This window comes from Serinus canaria, chromosome 5, assembly GCF_022539315.1.
Source record: "Serinus canaria isolate serCan28SL12 chromosome 5, serCan2020, whole genome shotgun sequence".
Classification (NCBI taxonomy): Eukaryota; Metazoa; Chordata; class Aves; order Passeriformes; family Fringillidae; genus Serinus; species Serinus canaria.
This window is the reverse complement of record NC_066319.1, coordinates 35207233-35227457: the sequence shown is the minus strand read 5'-3', so window position 1 is coordinate 35227457 and position 20225 is coordinate 35207233. Positions and strand designations below refer to the sequence as shown.

The following is a 20225-nucleotide window of genomic DNA, read 5'->3' as shown; positions in this document are numbered from 1 at the left end:
TGAAAAAATGAAAGCTTATGTGTGAAAGCAAAGGAAAATGACAGGTTTTATTATCTACTTCCCACCAACAGATATATGTGGCCATTTCTCAGGAAGCAGGGCTTCAATAAGCAGAGCAGTTGCTCCAGAAGAAAAACATTAAAAAAAAATCCCATTGAATGCTGCACACTTCTTCTCCTTTCTCTTAGCTTTTATTGTTGAACAGTGGAATGGAATGGTATGGTACAGTATGGTATGGAAAGGTATGGAGTATCTCTTTGGTCAGTGTAGGTGAGATGTCCTGGCCATGCCCCCTCCCAAGATCTTGCCCACCCTCAGCCTGCTGGTGAGGGGGAATGTTGGGGAGACAGTGCTGATGCTGTGGGAGCACTGCCCAGCAACAGCCAAAACATTGGTGTGTTAGCTACACCTTTCCAGCTACCAGTGCAAAGCACAGCACTGTGAGGGCCTGCTGTGGGGAATGAACTTCACCTCAGCCAGACCCAAAACACCTTAAAAAGAAAGGGCCCCAAGCTAGGAAAGACTTTCAAATAAGCTTAAAACAGAGCTACCATATATGAAGAACACTTAGAATCTGTAATGACTAAATTAATATACACTGTGTACCTTTGTGGCTTACCTGCCCTTATGCTTTTGCCAGAATTTATCAGATGCAGTTAAATCATAGGACTTCTTATTTTTTTTCTTAGGTCTTGCACCTGCTGGAGTGCTTTCTGTTCCTGTTGATTCTTCCAAGTTAACTCTATTCAAATGGAAATCCTAAAACAAAGAAGAATCTTATGTAAATATTTGACAATTTAATTGTTTATTCAGTCTTTTATACTCAAAATATTTTCTAAAAAAATATTAACACAGCTATTATTACAACTTCATAAGAAGGCAAGAAACAGTTTACTACTTAAGTAAATAATAACAACAGCAATATAAGGACTCCAAAATTACAGTTACTGAACTGTGATCAGTTCAATACTAAGCATGGCAATGACTGTTATGCAAAGACATTTGATTATCTCATATGCAAGCACTCTTCTGACACTGAACTTTGAACACTGTTTTCTGCATAGAAAATGAGTTATTTAGCAAGGACTGTGCTCTAGACTCCCCAAAACTTTGAAGTAGAAAAGTATCTATGTTGCAGACAAAAAGTGTTTCTAAATCTGTTCACTTACATAGCTCCAACATATGTATCAAAGCTGCCAAGAAGCTGATGACACCAGCAACAGGATTATTCACTATGAGGACTACTTAGCCACACCTTCACAGCTCCTTCCCTCATTTTTTGAGCACTAGTAAAATAGTGAATTAATGATAAAGCAAAACTTTGCAACAAAGCTGCTATTTTTCCATATAGTTTTTCTTCTTCCACAGATGCCTGAACATAGAAATTACATTGCTTTGCTAGAGCACACAGTTATGCTCACATCACCAACAGCTCCTTCGGGTCTTCTAGCTCTGTCCCCCACTGCCAAAGACTGCCCTGTATTCTCTGCAGCTTACCTGTTCTCTCTGGTTTTCATCAAAGAGTATTAATAAATATTCCACTTGCTGACTTTGTCCTAGCTCTTTTCAAGGACATTTAAAACTTCAAAGGAGCTCTTTGCTTGACAAATAATGATAGAATGGGATCTTCAACTACACAGAAATTGTTATGAACCTTTTAGAACAGATTTTTTTCCAGAAATAAAACATCACTTTATTATTGTATACAGAAATGGATCACTGTGAGTGAAACTGTCAAATAAAGTTTTAAAATGTTTCTAGCTATCCCTTCGAAGGGATACAAATTATCCATGCCAGAATAGAAACATAACCAAGTAGCTACTCAAAGGAAGCACATGCAGTTGATGAGCACAAACCTCATCTTACAAGAGGTATTTAATGTTTCGGCAAAAAAATAGTATATTTCAAGCACACATATTTGATAAAAACTTGAAGAGAAAAAAATTAATTTGACTGCATATTTAGCTATAATTTTTAATGGAGATCTATGTTTTGGATCATTTTAACTCACCAGTGACTTGCATTTTCAAGTTAGTTTTGGCATTTACAAGTTTTCCTAAAATAATTCTTATTGCTTAGCGTTCTTCCTTTCAACTCCCCATTTTGTCCTTTTAAGGCTTTCTAACCATGCTTCCCATTTTTCTGTATCCATGGATGAAAGGTTTTTTACTTGTAAATAGAAATCCCTTCATGTAAGCATGTTTCTGTGTAGAAACAGCATGGTTATGATCTCAATGGATGCAGCACTCAACTTTGTGCCTGGGTAGTTTAACACTGCACAGTATTCCTGGACTATTGTAACTGAGACCTTAAACAAAACCCAGTTTGTTTGAAAGCTGAGTTTACATAACCAACATCTTGGTAACAATTTCATGGTTGCAATTTATGGCCTTTTAAAAGGCTACTGCACTTATTTAATAAAATAACATGCTCAGTATGTGATGAGTTTGGCAAGCTTGCCTTAAGGCCAATAACTTGATTAGTTTTGAAATTTAACTTTTGCCCTTGTCATGGAACCACAGACCACTTGGTTACAATTTCACTAAAAAAGTTCCTAATCTGTGCACTTTTAAGATGCAACATTGAACAGGTTGGTCCAGAGAAACTACAGAAGCCTGATGCAGCAGAGATCCACTCTCACTGAGTAGGTCTTCCAGGGTTATTCCAATACCCCACCAGATTTGTAGCACTAGCTGTCCTTAGCCTCCAGTACATCTCTGATCACTCTGCATCCTGATGAACTGAAGTCCTACCCCAACTCATGCTTGAGGCCACCCAACACTAATTTAAAAAGAAACCTGTAGAAATTCACTACTTCTATCTGCAAGTCTCTAGCCAGTTCAACACTTACTGGGGAAAACTTGGTGCAAACTGTGGCTTTTTCAGATACCCCCTTCCTAAAGAAACTAGGCCAAAAATTATTATTTGCAGAAAGCACCCTTAAGTTTAACAGCAAATGACTTGTGATAATGAATTAATTACATAAAATAAAATTTACAAGTGCCCTAAAACATTATGTTAGTGCTGAAGTATTTTCATCCTAGAAACACAAGTTTCTGGACACTGTGGATGACTATACAGTTCACCATCAACTTTGTACATCAACACATACGTGCATGTGCATATTTCATGTATGCCTCTAACAGTCTCAAAAATAAATCCAAAATAATTCTCAAAGCCAGATATTGAAATTATTTTCACAAATAACTCTCAGCAGATAAAAAACCCTCCAGATAGTAATTACTCTTACTCTTTTTTAAAAAAATTATTTACTCCACACCTATACACAAATGCACAAATCTGAGGTAAACAGAATGAGCTATCATTCAAGTACATTTCTACTGTTGGTTTTATAAAATAAACCTGAGGAAATAAAGGCAGCTTAAGGTTATCTAAATTAAAAAAAAAAAAAATCTGTTTTAGATTCCTTACAGTAGGACTGAATACCACTCTGCACTGAACACCTACACCACCTTGTGGAGAAAAACAGGAAAAAGTATTTTTAGAAGTTCAAACTAAAACCAAAACTGGTTTAAAAACACATAAAAAGCATTTGTTTTTCAAAACTGAATTGCACTCCATGGAGTCTGGATATTACATAACATACAGATCATAAGCTACTGAAAAAAAGCCAGGATTGCAGAATTAGTGATCTGGTGATACCAAGATTCCAACTTTTAAAATATTTGAGAAATTATTGTTAAATAAACCTTCTAGAGAAAATCTTCCAAGCTGTTCTTTATTAAAACAACTTCCAAATAAAAGTGACAAAACAGATTTTGGAATAAGAGAGAACCCAATAATAATTTTTAACAACAAACTGAGTGAAAAAATAGTTTTCATAACAAAATCAGATTTGTCCTTACCAGAACATCATGCACTAAAGCTTGGTATGTCCAAGTATGATGTAGAGGAGTTGCTAAATCTATGTTTCTGTCAACAAGGACTAATAAGGGCCTTTGGAAGCTGAAAAGATGACACTTTGTTAGTACTTCTTGAAACATGGCTAAAGCACCCCAGTAACATCCTGAGTGGTATCAGCCACCTTATACATCTATTTCAAGATAAAAGCAAAACTGCCTACTGCTGAGCTCCTCCAGCCCTCCCAAAAATAACTGGGGCTGATCACTATGATAAATTCCATTAATCAAATCTTACTAATGATAAAGAGATTATTTTATACTGAGTGAAATTACCAATATATAAATATTGAGCAGAAGTTGAAACACTGACTTTTTAGATATTGACTAATACATCTTAGTGTGGATACACATTTGAGTTCCAAAAAACTGTTTCAGTGGGTAGTATTTGACCTTAATTCCCATTACAGTCCCCAAATACAGAATCTCACTTCCAAGGGTTCCTAATTTCATTTTTCTCTTTGCTTGTATATAAAGTCCATATAAAAATAAATTATGAACTTCTGAGATGCACTGTGGTAATTCCATCAATACCCAATTTTGTAAAAATTGTAAAAAATGCAGTCATGACTAAAAGTCTTGGGCTATGGGCATATGAAAAATTTATAGTGAAGACAGGAAGGCTGGGAGTTGACAGAACATTACAACAACAATTTCTCTTAAGCACATTATCCCTACAACATGCAGTTGAAGTACATCTGAACAGAGAAAAAACATTTAAACGCCCTACTCTGGATTTCCTTGCATTAAGTATATTCACTTAAATATATAATCTCAAGAGCCTTAGTCACCTGATTCTGAAAGCCAAACTAAAGATCTGAAGCCATTAAACTGGTTAAAGTTTGCTATGTTTCCTTTACCTTGCATTTTCATTTTGAGGGCAATGATGCTACACTATCAGGAAAACAAGCCACACCTCTGAAGGAAAAGCAGTGCTTACAATTCAGTTCTCATGAAAATTAAGAAACTGGTATTTCACAACTATTCTCTCTCCTTTCAAGCTCATTCCTTTTGCCAATTGATGCTTTTGTGCCTTTTATCCAAGCTCTGATTTTAATTTGAGATAAAAGTATGATGACTGTTTTATACCTAGTTAGCAGATTCTAAGTTTCCTTCAGCTATGGTCTTGCCAACACATCTCCACCTTTTCATGTACAATATAAGCTCTCATAACACACCTTCCTAAGGCAGCCTGTGGAGTATTCAGCTACCTGAGAGCAACAGTGTATAGGGATGCTGCTGAGAACACATCATCAGATGCTCACAAGCATCCACAAAGGATTCAAAGGTGATGACTTAACAGACCTTATTTATCCAGGTGGTAGTCCTCAAGCAGTGTCCTCTGATCAAGACAGAGATCAGCTGGGAAACACTTGCTTTTGATAGAACTGAACTGGTAGTAGTGTTCACAAGCAAGAAAATGGGTCTGTCTTTCTTTTTAAGGACTTCAGAGCTATGTTCAGACATCCAACTGCATTTCAAAGCCCTGTAAACAGAGTGTATTTACAGAAGTTCGGCTCTTGCTGGGTTTAGAGACTGAACAAAATTAACTGGTTCATAACATAATTTCTGACTTACTGTCCTAGGACCATACTTTTAACAGTTATAGAAGTTTTTTTAAATGGGTTATGCTGTGGGATTGGAAAACTCCCTTGAAAGTATGTAAATTCTGTTAATAAAGAATTTGAACCCAATTCCTATAGTTTTTAGTACAGTGGTGACTTACCCAGACAACTGAAATATGAAAAATAAAATGACTAACACAATACCTGAATTGGCCAGCTCCAAGTGTATCACCTGTAAAAAGACTGTTTCTGGCATCTCTTAGATTCTCTCTGAGCTTCTTATCCAGTTTCTGAGGATGGGAAAAACAAAACCACTTTTAACAAACCAATGGTTTCCTAACCTCTTTACACAATCATCATTAAAAGATTTATTGTGCTGATTTTATAGCTTATAAATGTCTTAAATGCAGGAAGACTAGGTCCAGTGCACATGGGAAATAAAGAAATTTTACATCTATTTTGGCCCTCCAGCATTTATATCTGGACTACACTGTCCAGATATAAATTTATGACCAGGACTACACTGAAGATATTTCCTTTACATCTACTAATCTCATCCCAATTAGCACCCATTCTCTAAACATGCAAGTAGAAAATACCAGTAGGAAGCATCAAGAGGAAACCACAGCAAAAGCAGGAAATTGGGCTGGCAGACACTGCCACACAATTGTTTCATAAAAGTGAGATTATTCTCAATATGAGTGCATGAACACTGCATGCTTTAATCAGTATTACCATTTCCCTGACAAAGAAGATGTGAAGAAGATGGAAGAAATGAACCACAGTGACTCCTAATGAAGGCAGCTCTGTAGAGATTGTTAATTGTGATTTAGTTTGGTCATTTCATCCCTATTTGATAATCAAGTTCAATGTCAGTTTAATTTGCTGTACTGAAAATGTCTTGTACTTGCAGGGCTTCCCAGTAAGATTGATAAAACCTTCTTACTGATACACACAGAGGAACACAGGCCCAGCAGCCACTTTGTAAACTGTGCAGATGCAGCTTAATTATAATGCCTATTAAAAAATCTTGATAAACTCTAGGAATATAAACTCTAAATATAAATAATTAGGAATAATTATTTATATTTAAGTTTTTCAGTATCTGATTCCCTGACACTACAGTTTCTACAGAAGTTCTGTGGAACTGAAATCAGAAAGAAAAGTGGATGTATCTATTTTCCAGTTTCATTTCCTTCATGAGGAAAAGGATACAATGACACTAGATCTCTGTCTAGTACTGAGAAAAGTGAAAGTGATGTTTGGAAAGTCATACAGCAATAATAAGTGTTTAGAAAAACAGTTCTTACCACTGCCACCATTTCAGCTGCAGTTCCTCTTGAGCATCTGATTATAGGTATAGCTCCTAATAAAAGATACATTGACTTCTACGTGCACTGTCAATTTCAGATTATTACATTACTTTTTATAAACAACTTTAACTAACATTCTGAGATTAAACACAAACTTACATTAAACTTTTCTCTTGCGGTCTTTATCTATGAAATGAAAAATACTATACAGAAATATTAAATAAAGTTTTACAGAAGTGAGTACCCCATACAACAATTTATGAGAAATAGAGTATATATTAGAAAACAAGCTCATCCACTGTTGGAGGGACAAATTATCCCATACAGATGCATTAGAAGTTATTTTCAAAAGGTTAGAAGTCCCTTGAACATAATAATAAGTATTATACCACCACAACACATCTGTTACAACTCACTGCTATGTCCAGGACTATCTATCTATGATAATGCTATTTTCAAAAGCACATTTTCCATTGGCTTTCAGGTTTCAAAATATTTAGCCACAGTTTCTCACTTATCTATACAAATATGAAAATTCCAAAACCACAGATTTTAAGTGACTGAGAAAAAGACATTAATTTGTATCACACTAACACCTGAAAGAACTGAATAGGTCCAAGGGAATCTCTCTTGAACTGACTGCCCCATGGCAATCCCCAGCTCTCCTTGTAGGAAAGCTATCTCAGATAACCAATTTCACTTACAATTCAAGTTAAATGTCATCACTATGAAAAATGTATCAGCTAAGTGTCAAGGAAATTCACAATAAAATAAGTAAACTTAATATATCTTCCTATTCCTTTAGGAAGTTATTTCCCCTGTATCTTTGCAGGGTTTGTCAGAGGAATTTTTTTTCTTCTAACTCTGTGGTGTTTAGGGTTTTGGGGTTTTTTTGGTTTTTTTTTTTTTTTTTAATTTTTTTTTTTTTTTTTTTTTTGTTTTGAGAATGACAAATCCAAACTCAAAGCACTATTGCCTTCATTGCAAACTAGGATTTTGTTAGAACAGTGCATTCAAACCTTTGCATTTCAGTATTCTCCTCCCTCCGGTACTGAAGACTAAGACTCAACTCCCATGAAGGCCAACCTCGACTGTATTTTGCAGTGATATAAAACAAGATATTTGAGTGATAGAAAGCAGTGATATTTGAGCAAGATCATTATCCAACCCTGTAAATTATTGAGATTTTGGTCACAGACCTAATTCTGCTTTTAATTTTCTATATGGAATCACTAGACTTCTAGTTATCTCACTGAATATGGAAAATATGCTAGAATATTTGGAAACTTACCAAGTGTAACAAAAAAACAGAAGAGACTATCAACAATAGTGTCCATTATAGTTTCCATTTCTGTGTCTGTTATATCTGGTCGGTTAATGGCTTAAGCAGTGTGGAAAAAAGAATAGGGTTAAATAAGTTTATGCCATTTTAATAGTGAGAGAGCAATCCTCTTCTTATCTGATGGCTGTTAGCAGTCAACAGCTTTTGTTGCAAAAGAGATTACATCCTGAAATGCCCCTCTCTCCACACTTGTTAGTTTCCCCTTGCTTTTTTTTTTCTGAGAAAAAAAGTGGCAGAACTTAATTATTGCTTATTAGGTCAAACACGATACAATAATTTCCGAATCTCTCTCACTGCACACCTGTCTTTTGCATTGTTAGTACTGCACAAACAAAAACCTACTAAGAAACATGTTATACAAGAGAAATGGCCATCCACTTGGCTAACATTTTTCAGGGAGAAAATCTTCAAGAACTACCTGTATAAAATAATTAATTATAGTATGCAGTTATTTATATTTAAAATTTCTAAATCCCACCTCTTGTATGGAGATTCCTTTTTTTTTTCTCATAAATTCACCATCAGTCTCTAAATTAGGGGTAATTCCCAAGGTATAAAACATTGTACTTGACAGATAAGAGAGATTTCCTTCCCACATGTAGGTCAAAACAGAAGACATCCAGCAACATTTCACTTAAGTAACTAACCCTGACAAGAATAAAACAGCCAACAGGAAACACCAAACCAAATCTTCTCACAGGTCTCAAGTCAAGCACTGTCTCAGGATTCATGCCATAAATCCTATCCTTGTTTACCTTTAAAAATTTCTCACATCATTACCTGTCTTACCCTCTTCAAAAATGAATTTCAAAGCTCTAAATATGAATAAGCCTCCCATCCTAAATTTATGCATGGACAGCCATAACCATGGACAACTATAACTTTAAAGGTGCTTTTTCCCCCCAGCTTTTCTCCTGTAAGAACTTTAGAGACATGGATTGTATTTCAGCAACTACACAAAGTAAGCTAAAGTTCTGACTAGACTGACAGCAGCAAGAGAAGTTGTAAGTTTCTGAAATATCAGCACCAAGAAAGGCAGACCATTCCCAATATCTGTATTTTTCTATAATGACAAAGCTTTGAAGAAATTCACTGGGGCTATCATTCTGCAGTTATCTCCAACTAATGGTCTCCCACTTTACAGGGGGGAAAAAAACCTCATTTTTACTCTCTTCCCTTTTCCAATTTTAACATTTATTTCCCATCCTGTTAATATGTTTAAAGTGCTTGCAGTAATGTGCATACTGTCAGTGCCTTCTAATTTTGTCTACCATGCACATTTTATCAGCACATTCCTTTTCTTGTACCATAGCAACCAACACGGATACTTAATATTCCTGCTTAGACCAACCTTTGAGAAACTCCATTAACAACCTTTTGGTAAAATGTTCTACCATGTTTTCCATCAGTTTCTCTTTCTCCACTCTAACAAGCTTATGGGAATGCATCTATTACAGAAAAGTAGGCATAAGTCTCCTACTTTTCCCTGTTGTACTACAAAATTGAACCAGATTGGAAAGAATGCTAAAGAAGCACTCAAAAGTGCTTCTTTTCAAGCATGAAACAGGATGTCTCAAATATCAACTTTATACCAATATTACTCATTTACTCTTCCTTATACACTGTCTTAGAAAAACAGAATCAGAGGAAGCCTGAGGGATTAACTAGTTGGTGCTCCTTTCCAAAGATGAGTTAAACCCATGTAAATTTCTGTATCTAAACCAATTCAAAGAGCTTCCCAGTCATAAAAATAACATAATATTTATAGGTAATCTAATATTTCACTATTTTTAAAGTTAGAAAGTGCTCCTAATATCTGATCAGCAACATTTTTGTTGCATGTAAACTCATCACTTCTTGTCCATTACTAAACAGAGATAATGTATTGTGTCCTTTGTGTGTCCTTTCTATGTGGGAAAGTCTTTCACATAATTGAAGGATTTTATATTGCTTATTTGTCCTGACATTATCTCTCTGTAAAAGCAGTCACACAGCCAAGGAATCAGGAAACTGAAAATTAACCTGTTTTGTGATATTTGGTCTGAGTTCACTCATTCAGATACCTTTGTGGTCACACAGAGCAATGGTGCTGCAAGAATAGCAGCTGTCTTTAAGTATCCTCAGATTACACAGACTTTTGTAGATTATGAAGCTGGCAGTCTCCTGCTAGGGTTACTCTGCACAGGCAAAAAAGCCCACCTCTTCCTCACCTCTGCACTCCTACTGCCTGTCAGTGTCAGATCTAGAACTCACACAATGATCAGCCATTGAGATCTAATGGAAAACTCATCACTCTGTTAGAGATCAGATTTCTGCTCCCTGAGCTTTTGGAGGTAACTCATCTAAGGCAGCCACTTGCTCCAAACCAAGCTGAACAGAAGTCTTGAGGAAAAAAAATAAAGTTCCAGGAGGCTGACTTCACTTGCAACTCTGAAGCTTTATGAAGAAGCTGACATGCTTGGCTCACATGCTTGCAGAAGCAATCAGTATTGCTTATTGTCTAGAATGCCCTTTCCCACCCACAGTGACTATCTACATGTGAAAACAATATGTAATTTTTCCAGTATTATTTGTTGCATAAAAAGTGTTATTATCCATAAACATCTATACCACAGTCTTCCTTTGTTATTTAAAAATATGTATTTATTTTTCAGTATCACACTCACCATGTAATAAAAGATGCTGAAGTGAATATCTAAGAATTGCTTCTTTCATGATTTTACATTATCTAACAGATTATCCTGAATTCTGAGCAGATCAAAGCAAAATAAGGTAATTGCTGGTTATTAGCTACAACTTCTAAAGTAAATTTCAACTTCAAACATGCCTGTATAATTTTTATATAAATTCTACTTACCACGGTATGAAACAAGTTCTTTGTTTTGGTTGCACAATACAAACATATCATCTTCTAAAGTAATAAAATTAAGATATTGATCAAACACCTAGAAAGTGAAGTATAATGGTCAGAATAATCCAGAGTGAAGCATAAAAAAAAACTATATGTAATTTACTGCTACATTTTACAGAAGTATCTATTAAAAAAAATAAATGCAAGATATTAAAAAGCCTGTGTAAGGGTTGAGTGATCAACGAAATATCAGAGCACTGGAAAGTGCCAGAACTGTCCAACTTCAACTGTTTCTGTGCACAAAGTTTCAGCAGCCAAGTATCACTGAAAAAACACATGTGGAGGACATTTCAATATTATAGGTCCACTTTTTATGAATATGAAGGACTGCAACATAATCAGCCCTGAGCTCTCAGGTAGGAGAGATGAAAGAGGACAATATCTGAACAATAAGACAGATCATGAATTTTAACTTTTCTGTAACACACCTGTGCATTCAGGAAAAAAACTAAACTCCTCTATAGGATAAACTATTAAGGAGACATCACAACTGAAAAACAGATTTAAGAAAGTTAGAGGGCTATGCCAATTTCCTGCTGCTGGACCTAAGGCTTAAACAATACTAGTAGTGTTCATTTTATTTCATGAGTTCTTTCTCTCATGCCAGTAGTACTAACTGGAGTGAGAAAAAGTGAATGTATTTAAGTGTGTTACTTAGTAATTTACAGGTTTTGGTACAGCCATTCAACAAAAATAAAAGTAAATCCCTAACACATGCCTTTAAGTCATAAAGGTACAGGAGAGCACTCAGTAAAAGTGTGTACATATGAAATATTATTTCAAATGAGAACTGCAATCCTACTGCTCTTCTTGTGTATTTTGGAGATAATACTGAAACATATATGCACTGAAAGCACTCATTCAGCTGATGTGATCAAGAATCCTCTGAAACCACTGTGTTTCCCCTCTTTCATTTAGCCCAAAAGTCTTGCAACACTTTGCCTTTTGACAGCTGAAGTATGGCACTAAGCTGCATTACTGGGATGATTGTAGGTTCTGGTTTTTTCCCCAGTATGCCTGAAAATAAGAATGCAGTGACACCTTTAATGGTGCTAATATGAGGGACTGGGGACTTTCTTACCTTAGCCACTTGAGTTACTGCATTAGCACCTATAGCAGCATTTGCAATATCTTCCAGTTTACTTCTTGAAATGGCAGAAATGAAGTTTAAATAGTAAGACTCATAAAGCTGGTTTCGAAGATCCTAAAAGAAAGGAAAATTTTCCTGAATAAGTACTAATACATTCCTGACTCATTAAAAGAAGAAATCATACTTTTACTATGCAATGTTACAGTTATCCACAATCAAACTGAACCTTCAGAAGTGCTTAGCTGTCTGTTCATACAGCTCTACACACCGTGTTTTGATTACATATCCAGATATAAACAACCTACCACAGAACTGCAAAAAACCAGGAAATGACATTTAAGCCAAAAGGCAGCAAGTGCTTATCCACACCTTACTGCTGACCAAAAATACCCTTCGCTCTTCTCCTTACTTTGGCAAAGATATCAACCTTCCATCCATCTCCTTACCAGAAATGTGAAAAATTGAGGTTAGCCTAATCCAGTCTTCCCATTCAAAGCAGCAGCTTCCCTGGTGCAGCTGGCTCAGGATAGTGTCCAGTCAGTTTTTGAATCTCTCCAAGGATAGAGACTTCACAAACTCTCCAGGCAATCTGTTCCAGTGTTTGGCCACCCTCATTAAAGTAGCTTTTTCTAATGTTAAATGGAATATTTGTACCCACTGCCTCTTGTCTTTTCACTCCCCAGACTCCCTCTGAAACACATGAGACATGTTTACCCTTCTACTTGTTGGGAAATTGAAGTTTTGCATGATAATATTTTGGGTAATATTTTCTGACAAATATGTGCTGTAGTTACAGTCACATTCTGGTGAGTGCAAGATTACTTCACACACATTGTTGTGTGGGCTCTTTTGAAAAATTACAGATGCAAGTTACCTGGCACATTCTGTCAATATTTTCTTCTGTTGGCATTACAAAGTAAACAGCTGGAACATCTGGAATAGCATCCCGATCTGAATGCAAAAGCCTGACAGGAAGAAAAAAGACATTTCCAATGTGTTTTTTTTTCTCTGATATGTATAAAATTTAAGAAGTTAAAGAAATTACTCATTTGTACACACAAATGAAATTTCCTACAATTTCCTTCTATATTTAGCTAGAGTTTTAGCAAGAAATCACATTTGTGTATTTTTCGGCTGACTATATTAATAGATGTGTTCAAGTTTATTCAAAGCTTGAGAAAAGGCATTACAAACGTTCAAAACCAGATTATCCATTCAGAGAAAGCTAAAATATTCCACCTACAAAGTTCATATGTGAACTGCTGATGTGGTAAAAACCCACTATATTTAATTCTATTAAACTTGTTTTTCCTGCTTGAAGGCAAGGTGCTTACATGTTTTTCTCATGCTTCTGCTGATGTGTAAGCAGGTTAAACTGTTCCCATTTCTAGCCTTCACTTAGCAAAAGTTAATGAACTTGGAAAAAAATACATGTATGTTCAAAGTTCCTTCATGACTATTACCACAGCTAAGGAATGACAAGGTAATGGACTAGGTAAATGTAATCTGGGGAAAAAGACATGAGAAATCTCTTAAAATAATACCTAAAGATTTCATCTGTTTGACAGCAGACAAGTAAAATCTACGTGTAAGAAGACAGGCAAAGAACATACACAGTCCCATAAAACAGTCTGTTAAAATATAATTTTAATGTATATGATTGCAAAAGGATTTGTAGAGACAAAATAATACCTACTGGATAATTTTTATTTTTGAACAAGGGCCTCCTTTTTTGAGCAAGAAATCCTAGTGAACATTGTTTGGAATGATCTCTTCACTCCCTGATTCTGCATAATGGCATCTGATTTTAGGAACAAGTCAGTTTATAATTTTTATTCTAGCAGTTATTTATTCAATAACTCTTTACTGATCTGTTAATTATTTTGGGGAATATTAAATAATGTTCTTTTTACAAAAGAATTCCCAATTTTTCAAAAGTACTTACAGATGCAAAGTGATCCCCATATCCCTCAGCTCTTTCACTGACAGCAAAGGTGAGATGATATCTTGGCCAAATCTGTCATAAATGAGAACCTGAAACAGAAACACATCATCTCATAAAGTGCTGTAAAAAGTGGATACTGTAGAATACTGTGGATACAGGAATCCAGGTTTAGGGAACTACTACCCCAACTTCAAAACTGCTTCAACATCTAAACATCTACCAATTTACAATAAATCTTTAATTTGTCATGGATTTCCATTTGTGCTTACAAATAAATAAAATATAAAAGAAAAAACAAGGGGAAACTCAGTGATAAAGGGGGGAAAAGAACCATCACTTCCATCTGAAAAGTGTCTTGTCAAACAAGAGTTAACTGTTCAAAGATTGTTATTGTGTGTGCAGCGTTTTCCTGACTGCATTTGGGAGAAAACAAGAGGAAAATCAGAAGAGAAAATGGGACTTAGTGAAAAAAGACAATGGATGAAGAGACAGAATATATACTTTGTAGTAATAAAAACTCCTCATGACCTACAAGTTACATTTTAAAGCTAGCCTGAGCTCAGATTCTTCAAGCTATTGATAGTTCTTCCATTTGTATGGGCTTTCTTTCTGACTCTGGTATTTTTTCAACAGCTCTGATACTCAATTCTGTGTATTTACAGTACAGGAAAAAATAGTTTGTACAAGTTGATAACACAAGAAAGATGATTTAGTTAAAATCTGCAAATCTGAACTTTTTTGAACACCATAAAATCCTCATGTTCCAGTTCCAAAAGTTCTTACCTTCCATACTGGTTCTCCTGTGCTGTTTTTAACTGGAGGAACATTGAAGTTCAGCATACGTTTCAAAGCCACTGGAAAACAAAGCCAAAGAATGCTTTACTCTCTTTACACTTCAAAAACAGTGACTTAAAGACTTTGGCAGGATTTTATTATACATTTGAAAGGAAAACCATCACAAAGTATAAATACAACAAGTCACATTTTCATTATTTTTATGCAGCTTTGACTTACAAGTGGCTCACATCTGCTAGAATTTATGGACTCCAGAGGACACAGCAAAAGGCAGAGAAGCAAGTTCTAAAACATTAATCCTCCTTAGTTAAACAGGCTGTATTCTAACAAGGTTTGCCTTAAAAATAATTGCAGTATCTTCTTGGAGGTGCATTCTGTCCAGTGGGAACTGGTTTGCTTTATTCCTCGATCTGCTTTTCCTACCCCACAACAACATACACAAAAAATACTTTTATGCCTGACTAAAATCAATACACAGTTTGAAAGACTTTGAGATCTCGTATGAAGAAACTGCTGATTTAAAGGATACAAAAATACCCTTAGTTTGTAGCAGGAAAACTCTCTGAAAGATGAATGAACTTTAATTTAACTTTCCATTCCACATACAAACCAAAGCAGATCGTTTAACCTACCTCTAATTTATAAATCTATTATGTAATGAATCCTTCCTCATTGATCTGATTAAACAACACAGTATGTGCTGCTCTCCCATCTTTGACTAGCAGCAAAAGGCTATTTGTGCTATAGCACCAATTCTCTTAAAACTCCTAACAAAATCATCACAGAGTTTTGCAAAGAGGAAAAACTTGCACAAATTAGAGTGATGGATACCACTTAGCTCATAAATGGAGAGCAGTAGAAACAATTAACTTCTGACTCTGGCTGAATGAATACAGTGCAGTTCCTGGGATCTACAGTATCACAAGACATCTCAGGCTGGAGAGGACCTTGGAAGACCTCCAGTCCAATCTCCTGCCTAAGGAGGCTCAGCTCTGAGGCTAGGCCAGGCTACTCAGAGCTTTATCCAGTCAGCTCTCCATGGATGGAGATACCATAACCACATTGTGCAACCTGTGGCACTGACTGTCCTTGTGGAGAAAAAGCTTTTCCTTACTTCCAGTTTGAACATCTTGTTTATGTTATGCAATTTATGCTGGTTGCGCTTTACCCTACTGTACACCACTGCCAAGGGGCCTGGTTCCATCTTCTCACTGCTGCCCACAGGTATTGGGGAGCTGCTGTACAGTCCACCCTGAAGCCACCTGGTGAAAACTCCAGGCAGAACAAGCCTTAGTGCTACAGCCTCACCAGAGCCTCTGACCACCTTGGCAGTCCCTGCTGACTCCCTCCAGCTGATGGTCCACTGGGACCCCCTGCAGGTCTTTACCACAGAGCTGCTCTCCACACTGCTGCCTGTATGTGCAAGGAGTTTTTCCTTTAGAAGGGCAGGAATTTGTCACTGTTAAATTTCATAAGATCTCTGCTAGCCCATTCCTCTTGCCCATCTAGGTGCCTCCAAATGGCAGCTCTACCCTCAAGTAGAAGGGATTCCCCTAGTTTGCTGTCACCTGCACACTTAATCAGAGTACACTCTGACATGCCCTCCAGGTGACTGACAGACATTTTAAACAGGAGAGGTCACAGAATACACTCATGCAGTGCTCTAATTGTTACCAGCCTCTAGGTAATTATGTCTGATTAATCACAAACCCTCTGAGCCTGACCATCCAACCAGTTTTTTTAATGTAGTTAGTTGTTCATCCATCTAGTCCATGACATCCTAACTTGGATATAACACCACAGTGTCAAAAGCTTTGCTGAAGTCAAGGTAAATTCAATACTCCTGTCCTGTTGCCTACAAACCCAGTCATTTTATCACTGAAGGCAATTAGGCCGGTCAGGCATGATTTACCATACATAAATTCATGCATGCATTTCCCCTCATGTGATGAGAAGTATTTTCCAATAGGATTCACTCACTGATTGACTCCAAAGTGACACTAAGGCCTGGAAGCATTTGTAGGTGAAGACTGAGGCAAAGGCAGCACCTTAGCCCTATCCATGTCTATCACCATTAGATGACCAGCTCCATTTAGCAAAAATCCAACCCTTTTTTTCTTATTTACATTTTTGCTACGAATGTTGCAGCAGAAGCACTTCTCCATTCTTGAGATACATGCTGCACAGCTCAACCTCAGTAGAACTTTGGCTTTCCTAATATCATCTCCTCATGGCCAGGCAGTGTTTCTGGTGCCCTACTTCCTCCTGTCCACTGCCCTTTCAAATGACATTACTAGAAGTGAAATACAAATGTAGGAAAATCCAAGGTAGCACTGAATGCTGAGTCTTGATGAGCTCCAGCCTTCCATTTGCTTCATACTTTTTTCCTTTCTCTTTTAAACACCATGAAGCAGCTCTGAAAATTGATTACAGGCTGCTCCTGGATTCTCTGGCCCCTCACTGCTGGTGACATCTTTAGCCATATGAGCAATTTTATATAAAGCTGTATGGCTATGTGCTTTGGTACTACTGGAACTGAAGCAGCTGCACTGCAGAGTTTAACATCTAAAGTAAAACTTGGCATAAACTCTCTGCTAAGAAAGAGTAATCAGACTAGTAACGTGCTGTGACAATCATGTCAACATTCAGCAAGTATCCGAGTTCCTTTTCTGTATTCATACTGTCATTTCATTTACATTAATGCTGAATGCTCTCTGGGGCAAGGATCAGGTTTTTACTGTGCTTGCACAATGATATGCTTCTGTTATGAAACCAATCCTGGTTATGAACCAGGATAAAGGTCACAACAGATGGTGCACATACATGGTAAGACCATAACGAAATGATAAGAAACCTTTTTCTGAGTACATTTTAGTTGCTGAATCTAGCTCCTTGGAAAAGACCTCCTTAACAGAAGACGTCATGGATTCAGCTGTAAAGGCTGACTGAAATAATCAAGTAACAACTGGTGACATGGATAGTGGGACTGAATGCACCTGCAGCAAGTTTGCCAATGACATCAAGCTGTGTATGGTCACAAAATCACAGAATCATTCAGGATGGAAAAGACCTCGAGGATCAGTGAGTCCAACCTTTGACTGATCAGCACCTTGTCAACCAGACCATAGCACCAAGTGCCATGTCCAGCTGAACACCTCCAGGGATGGTGGCTCTACCACCTCCATGGGCAGTTCATTCCAATGTTTAACCCTTTCCATGAAGAAATTCCTCCTCAATAAGCTGGAGAGAAGGGAGGACATCCAGAGGCACCTTGACAGGCTTGAGAGGTGGGCCTGTGTAAACTTCAGGAAGTTCAGTTAGGCCAAGTGCAAGCTCCTGCAGCTAGTATGGGGCAATCCCAAGCACAAATGCAGGCAGGGCAGAGAACGGATTCAGAGCAACCTTGAGGAGGACTTGGGGGTGTTGGTGCATGAGAAGCTTGACATGACCTGGCAGTGTGCACTTACTGCCCAAAAAGCCAACTGTACTCTGGGCTGCATCCAAAACAGTGTGGGCAGCAGGATGAGAGAGGGGATTCTGCACCTGTGTTTTCCTCTGGTGAGATCCCACCTGGAATACTATGCCCATATCTGGGCCCAACACAAGAAGAACTTGAGCCTGTTAGATTAAGTCCAGAGGAGGAACACTAAGATGATCAGAGGGCTGGAGTACCTCTCCTGTGAGTAAAGGCTGAGGGAGTTGGTTTTGTTCAGCCTGGAGAAGAGAAGGCTCCAGGGAGAACTTATAGTGCCTTCCAGTACCTAAATAGCGTTAGAAGAATCCTGGAGAGGGACTTTTCACAACATCATGTAGTGACAGGACAAGGGGGAATGGCCTTGAATGGAGACAGTAGGTTTAGATGAGATATAAAGCAAAATTTCTTCCCTGTGAGGGCTGTGAGGCTCTGGAACTGGTTGTACAGAGGCTGTGGATATCCCATACCTGGAAGCGTTCAAGGTCAGGCTGAATGGGGCTTTAAGCAACCTAGTGAAAGGTGTTCCTGGCCACAGCAGACAGGGAGCTAGAATGAGATGATCTTCAAGGCCCCTTCCAACCCAAACCACCCTATGAACACAGTGAAACAGAACAGAAAAGAATAAAGCTGTACAGAATATGAGCTCAAAGAAAATAGGCTTTATTAGAAAGATAGCAAAGAGAAGATAAGCAAAGAACTTCAGAAAAACATCAAACAGCACTATCAATGGTAGAAGGCAGAGGAATGAGATTACAAAAAAGGAGACAGGTACCAAAAAATTAAGCATACTAGTAAAATATTAGGGTCCATAGAGACTAAGACTGAGATTTTTAGGCAGACGACTTGAAACATTTCATGCTAGCCAAATACATCCAGAATTCTCTATACCACCAAAGATACTGCAGCTATCAAGAAGAAAGTTCATAATTACAGCTTAACTACTGACTACAACTTTGGCAAGTAAGGGAAGTAGAGGACTACAGAGGTGACATTCCCTGTGAAGAGTATGTCCAAGGCTTTACGAAGCAGCATCAAGGCAGAGAAGAATCAATGAAGGACTCTCAGCAATGTCTAAGAAGAGACTGAACTAACAAATCCTTTACTCACAGAAATCCTCATGCACAGTTAGTTTAGTTGTTATTATCGTATTCCCAAATTCTTGAGGGTCACTACAGACTTGGATGCCCCTGTATTGTCTTAACATGAACGCGACAACAGCAACTTTATTTTTGCACCATTAAACGCTATTTCCCGTCGATCTTTCCCACGGGCAGAAAAAGCGAAACGGAGGGTGCGCTCCCACGGCCGCGGGAGAAGGCACCGCTCACGGCCCGGGCCCGGCCAAGACCCGCCCCGGGGGCGCCTTCCACACCTCGGCAGCACCTACGGCCACGTCCCCGGGACCTGGGGCCCAAGCCCCTCTGCGAGAACTGCGGCCCGAGGCTCCGGAGCCCCGCGGCCCCGGGCCCGCCGCCGCAGAGGAGAGAAGGCGGTAGAGGGGCCGCCACCCCGTTGCCGGGAGACCCAAGCCGGGTGAGAGGGCGCGAATCCCCGGCGGAGGCGCGGCGGCGCCCGCAGCTCACAGCGCGGGCACAGAGGCGGGCGCGGCGGCGGCGGCGTGCGGCCGGCCCCGCTCCCCCGCCCGAGCGCCGGGAGGGGCCGGTGCCGCCGAGCGGCAGGACCGCGGGCGGGCGCTCACCTGTCTGCTTCTCCCGGATCCCGGCCGCCATCTTCCCGCGCCGCCGGCCCGGCCGCGCCGCCCCGCCCCGCCGCCGCCTGCGCAGCCGCCGCGACACGTGGCGAGCCCCGGGCCGGGGGCGGGCCCGGCTCCACGGCAGCGGCGAGGCAGGAACGCCCGCTGACGATTGA

General features: G+C 38.5%; 1 protein-coding gene across 1 annotated transcript in view; it reads right to left on the bottom strand.

The window, feature by feature from the left end:
* The window catches only part of SCFD1 (sec1 family domain containing 1), a 50033-nt gene extending 29903 nt beyond the window's left edge, over positions 1-20130 (bottom strand). The window contains exons 1-11 of the mRNA XM_030240018.2: positions 20056-20130; positions 14870-14940; positions 14087-14175; positions 13016-13106; positions 12133-12255; positions 10998-11085; positions 8090-8179; positions 6796-6851; positions 5690-5775; positions 3867-3966; positions 620-759 (exon numbers count right to left, since the gene is read on the bottom strand). Of these exons, the coding sequence (XP_030095878.2) occupies positions 620-759; positions 3867-3966; positions 5690-5775; positions 6796-6851; positions 8090-8179; positions 10998-11085; positions 12133-12255; positions 13016-13106; positions 14087-14175; positions 14870-14940; positions 20056-20086 (965 nt within the window). The 5' untranslated portion in view covers positions 20087-20130. The remainder of the gene's footprint in view (positions 1-619; positions 760-3866; positions 3967-5689; positions 5776-6795; positions 6852-8089; positions 8180-10997; positions 11086-12132; positions 12256-13015; positions 13107-14086; positions 14176-14869; positions 14941-20055) is intronic.
* Between the last annotated feature and the right edge of the window lie 95 nt (positions 20131-20225).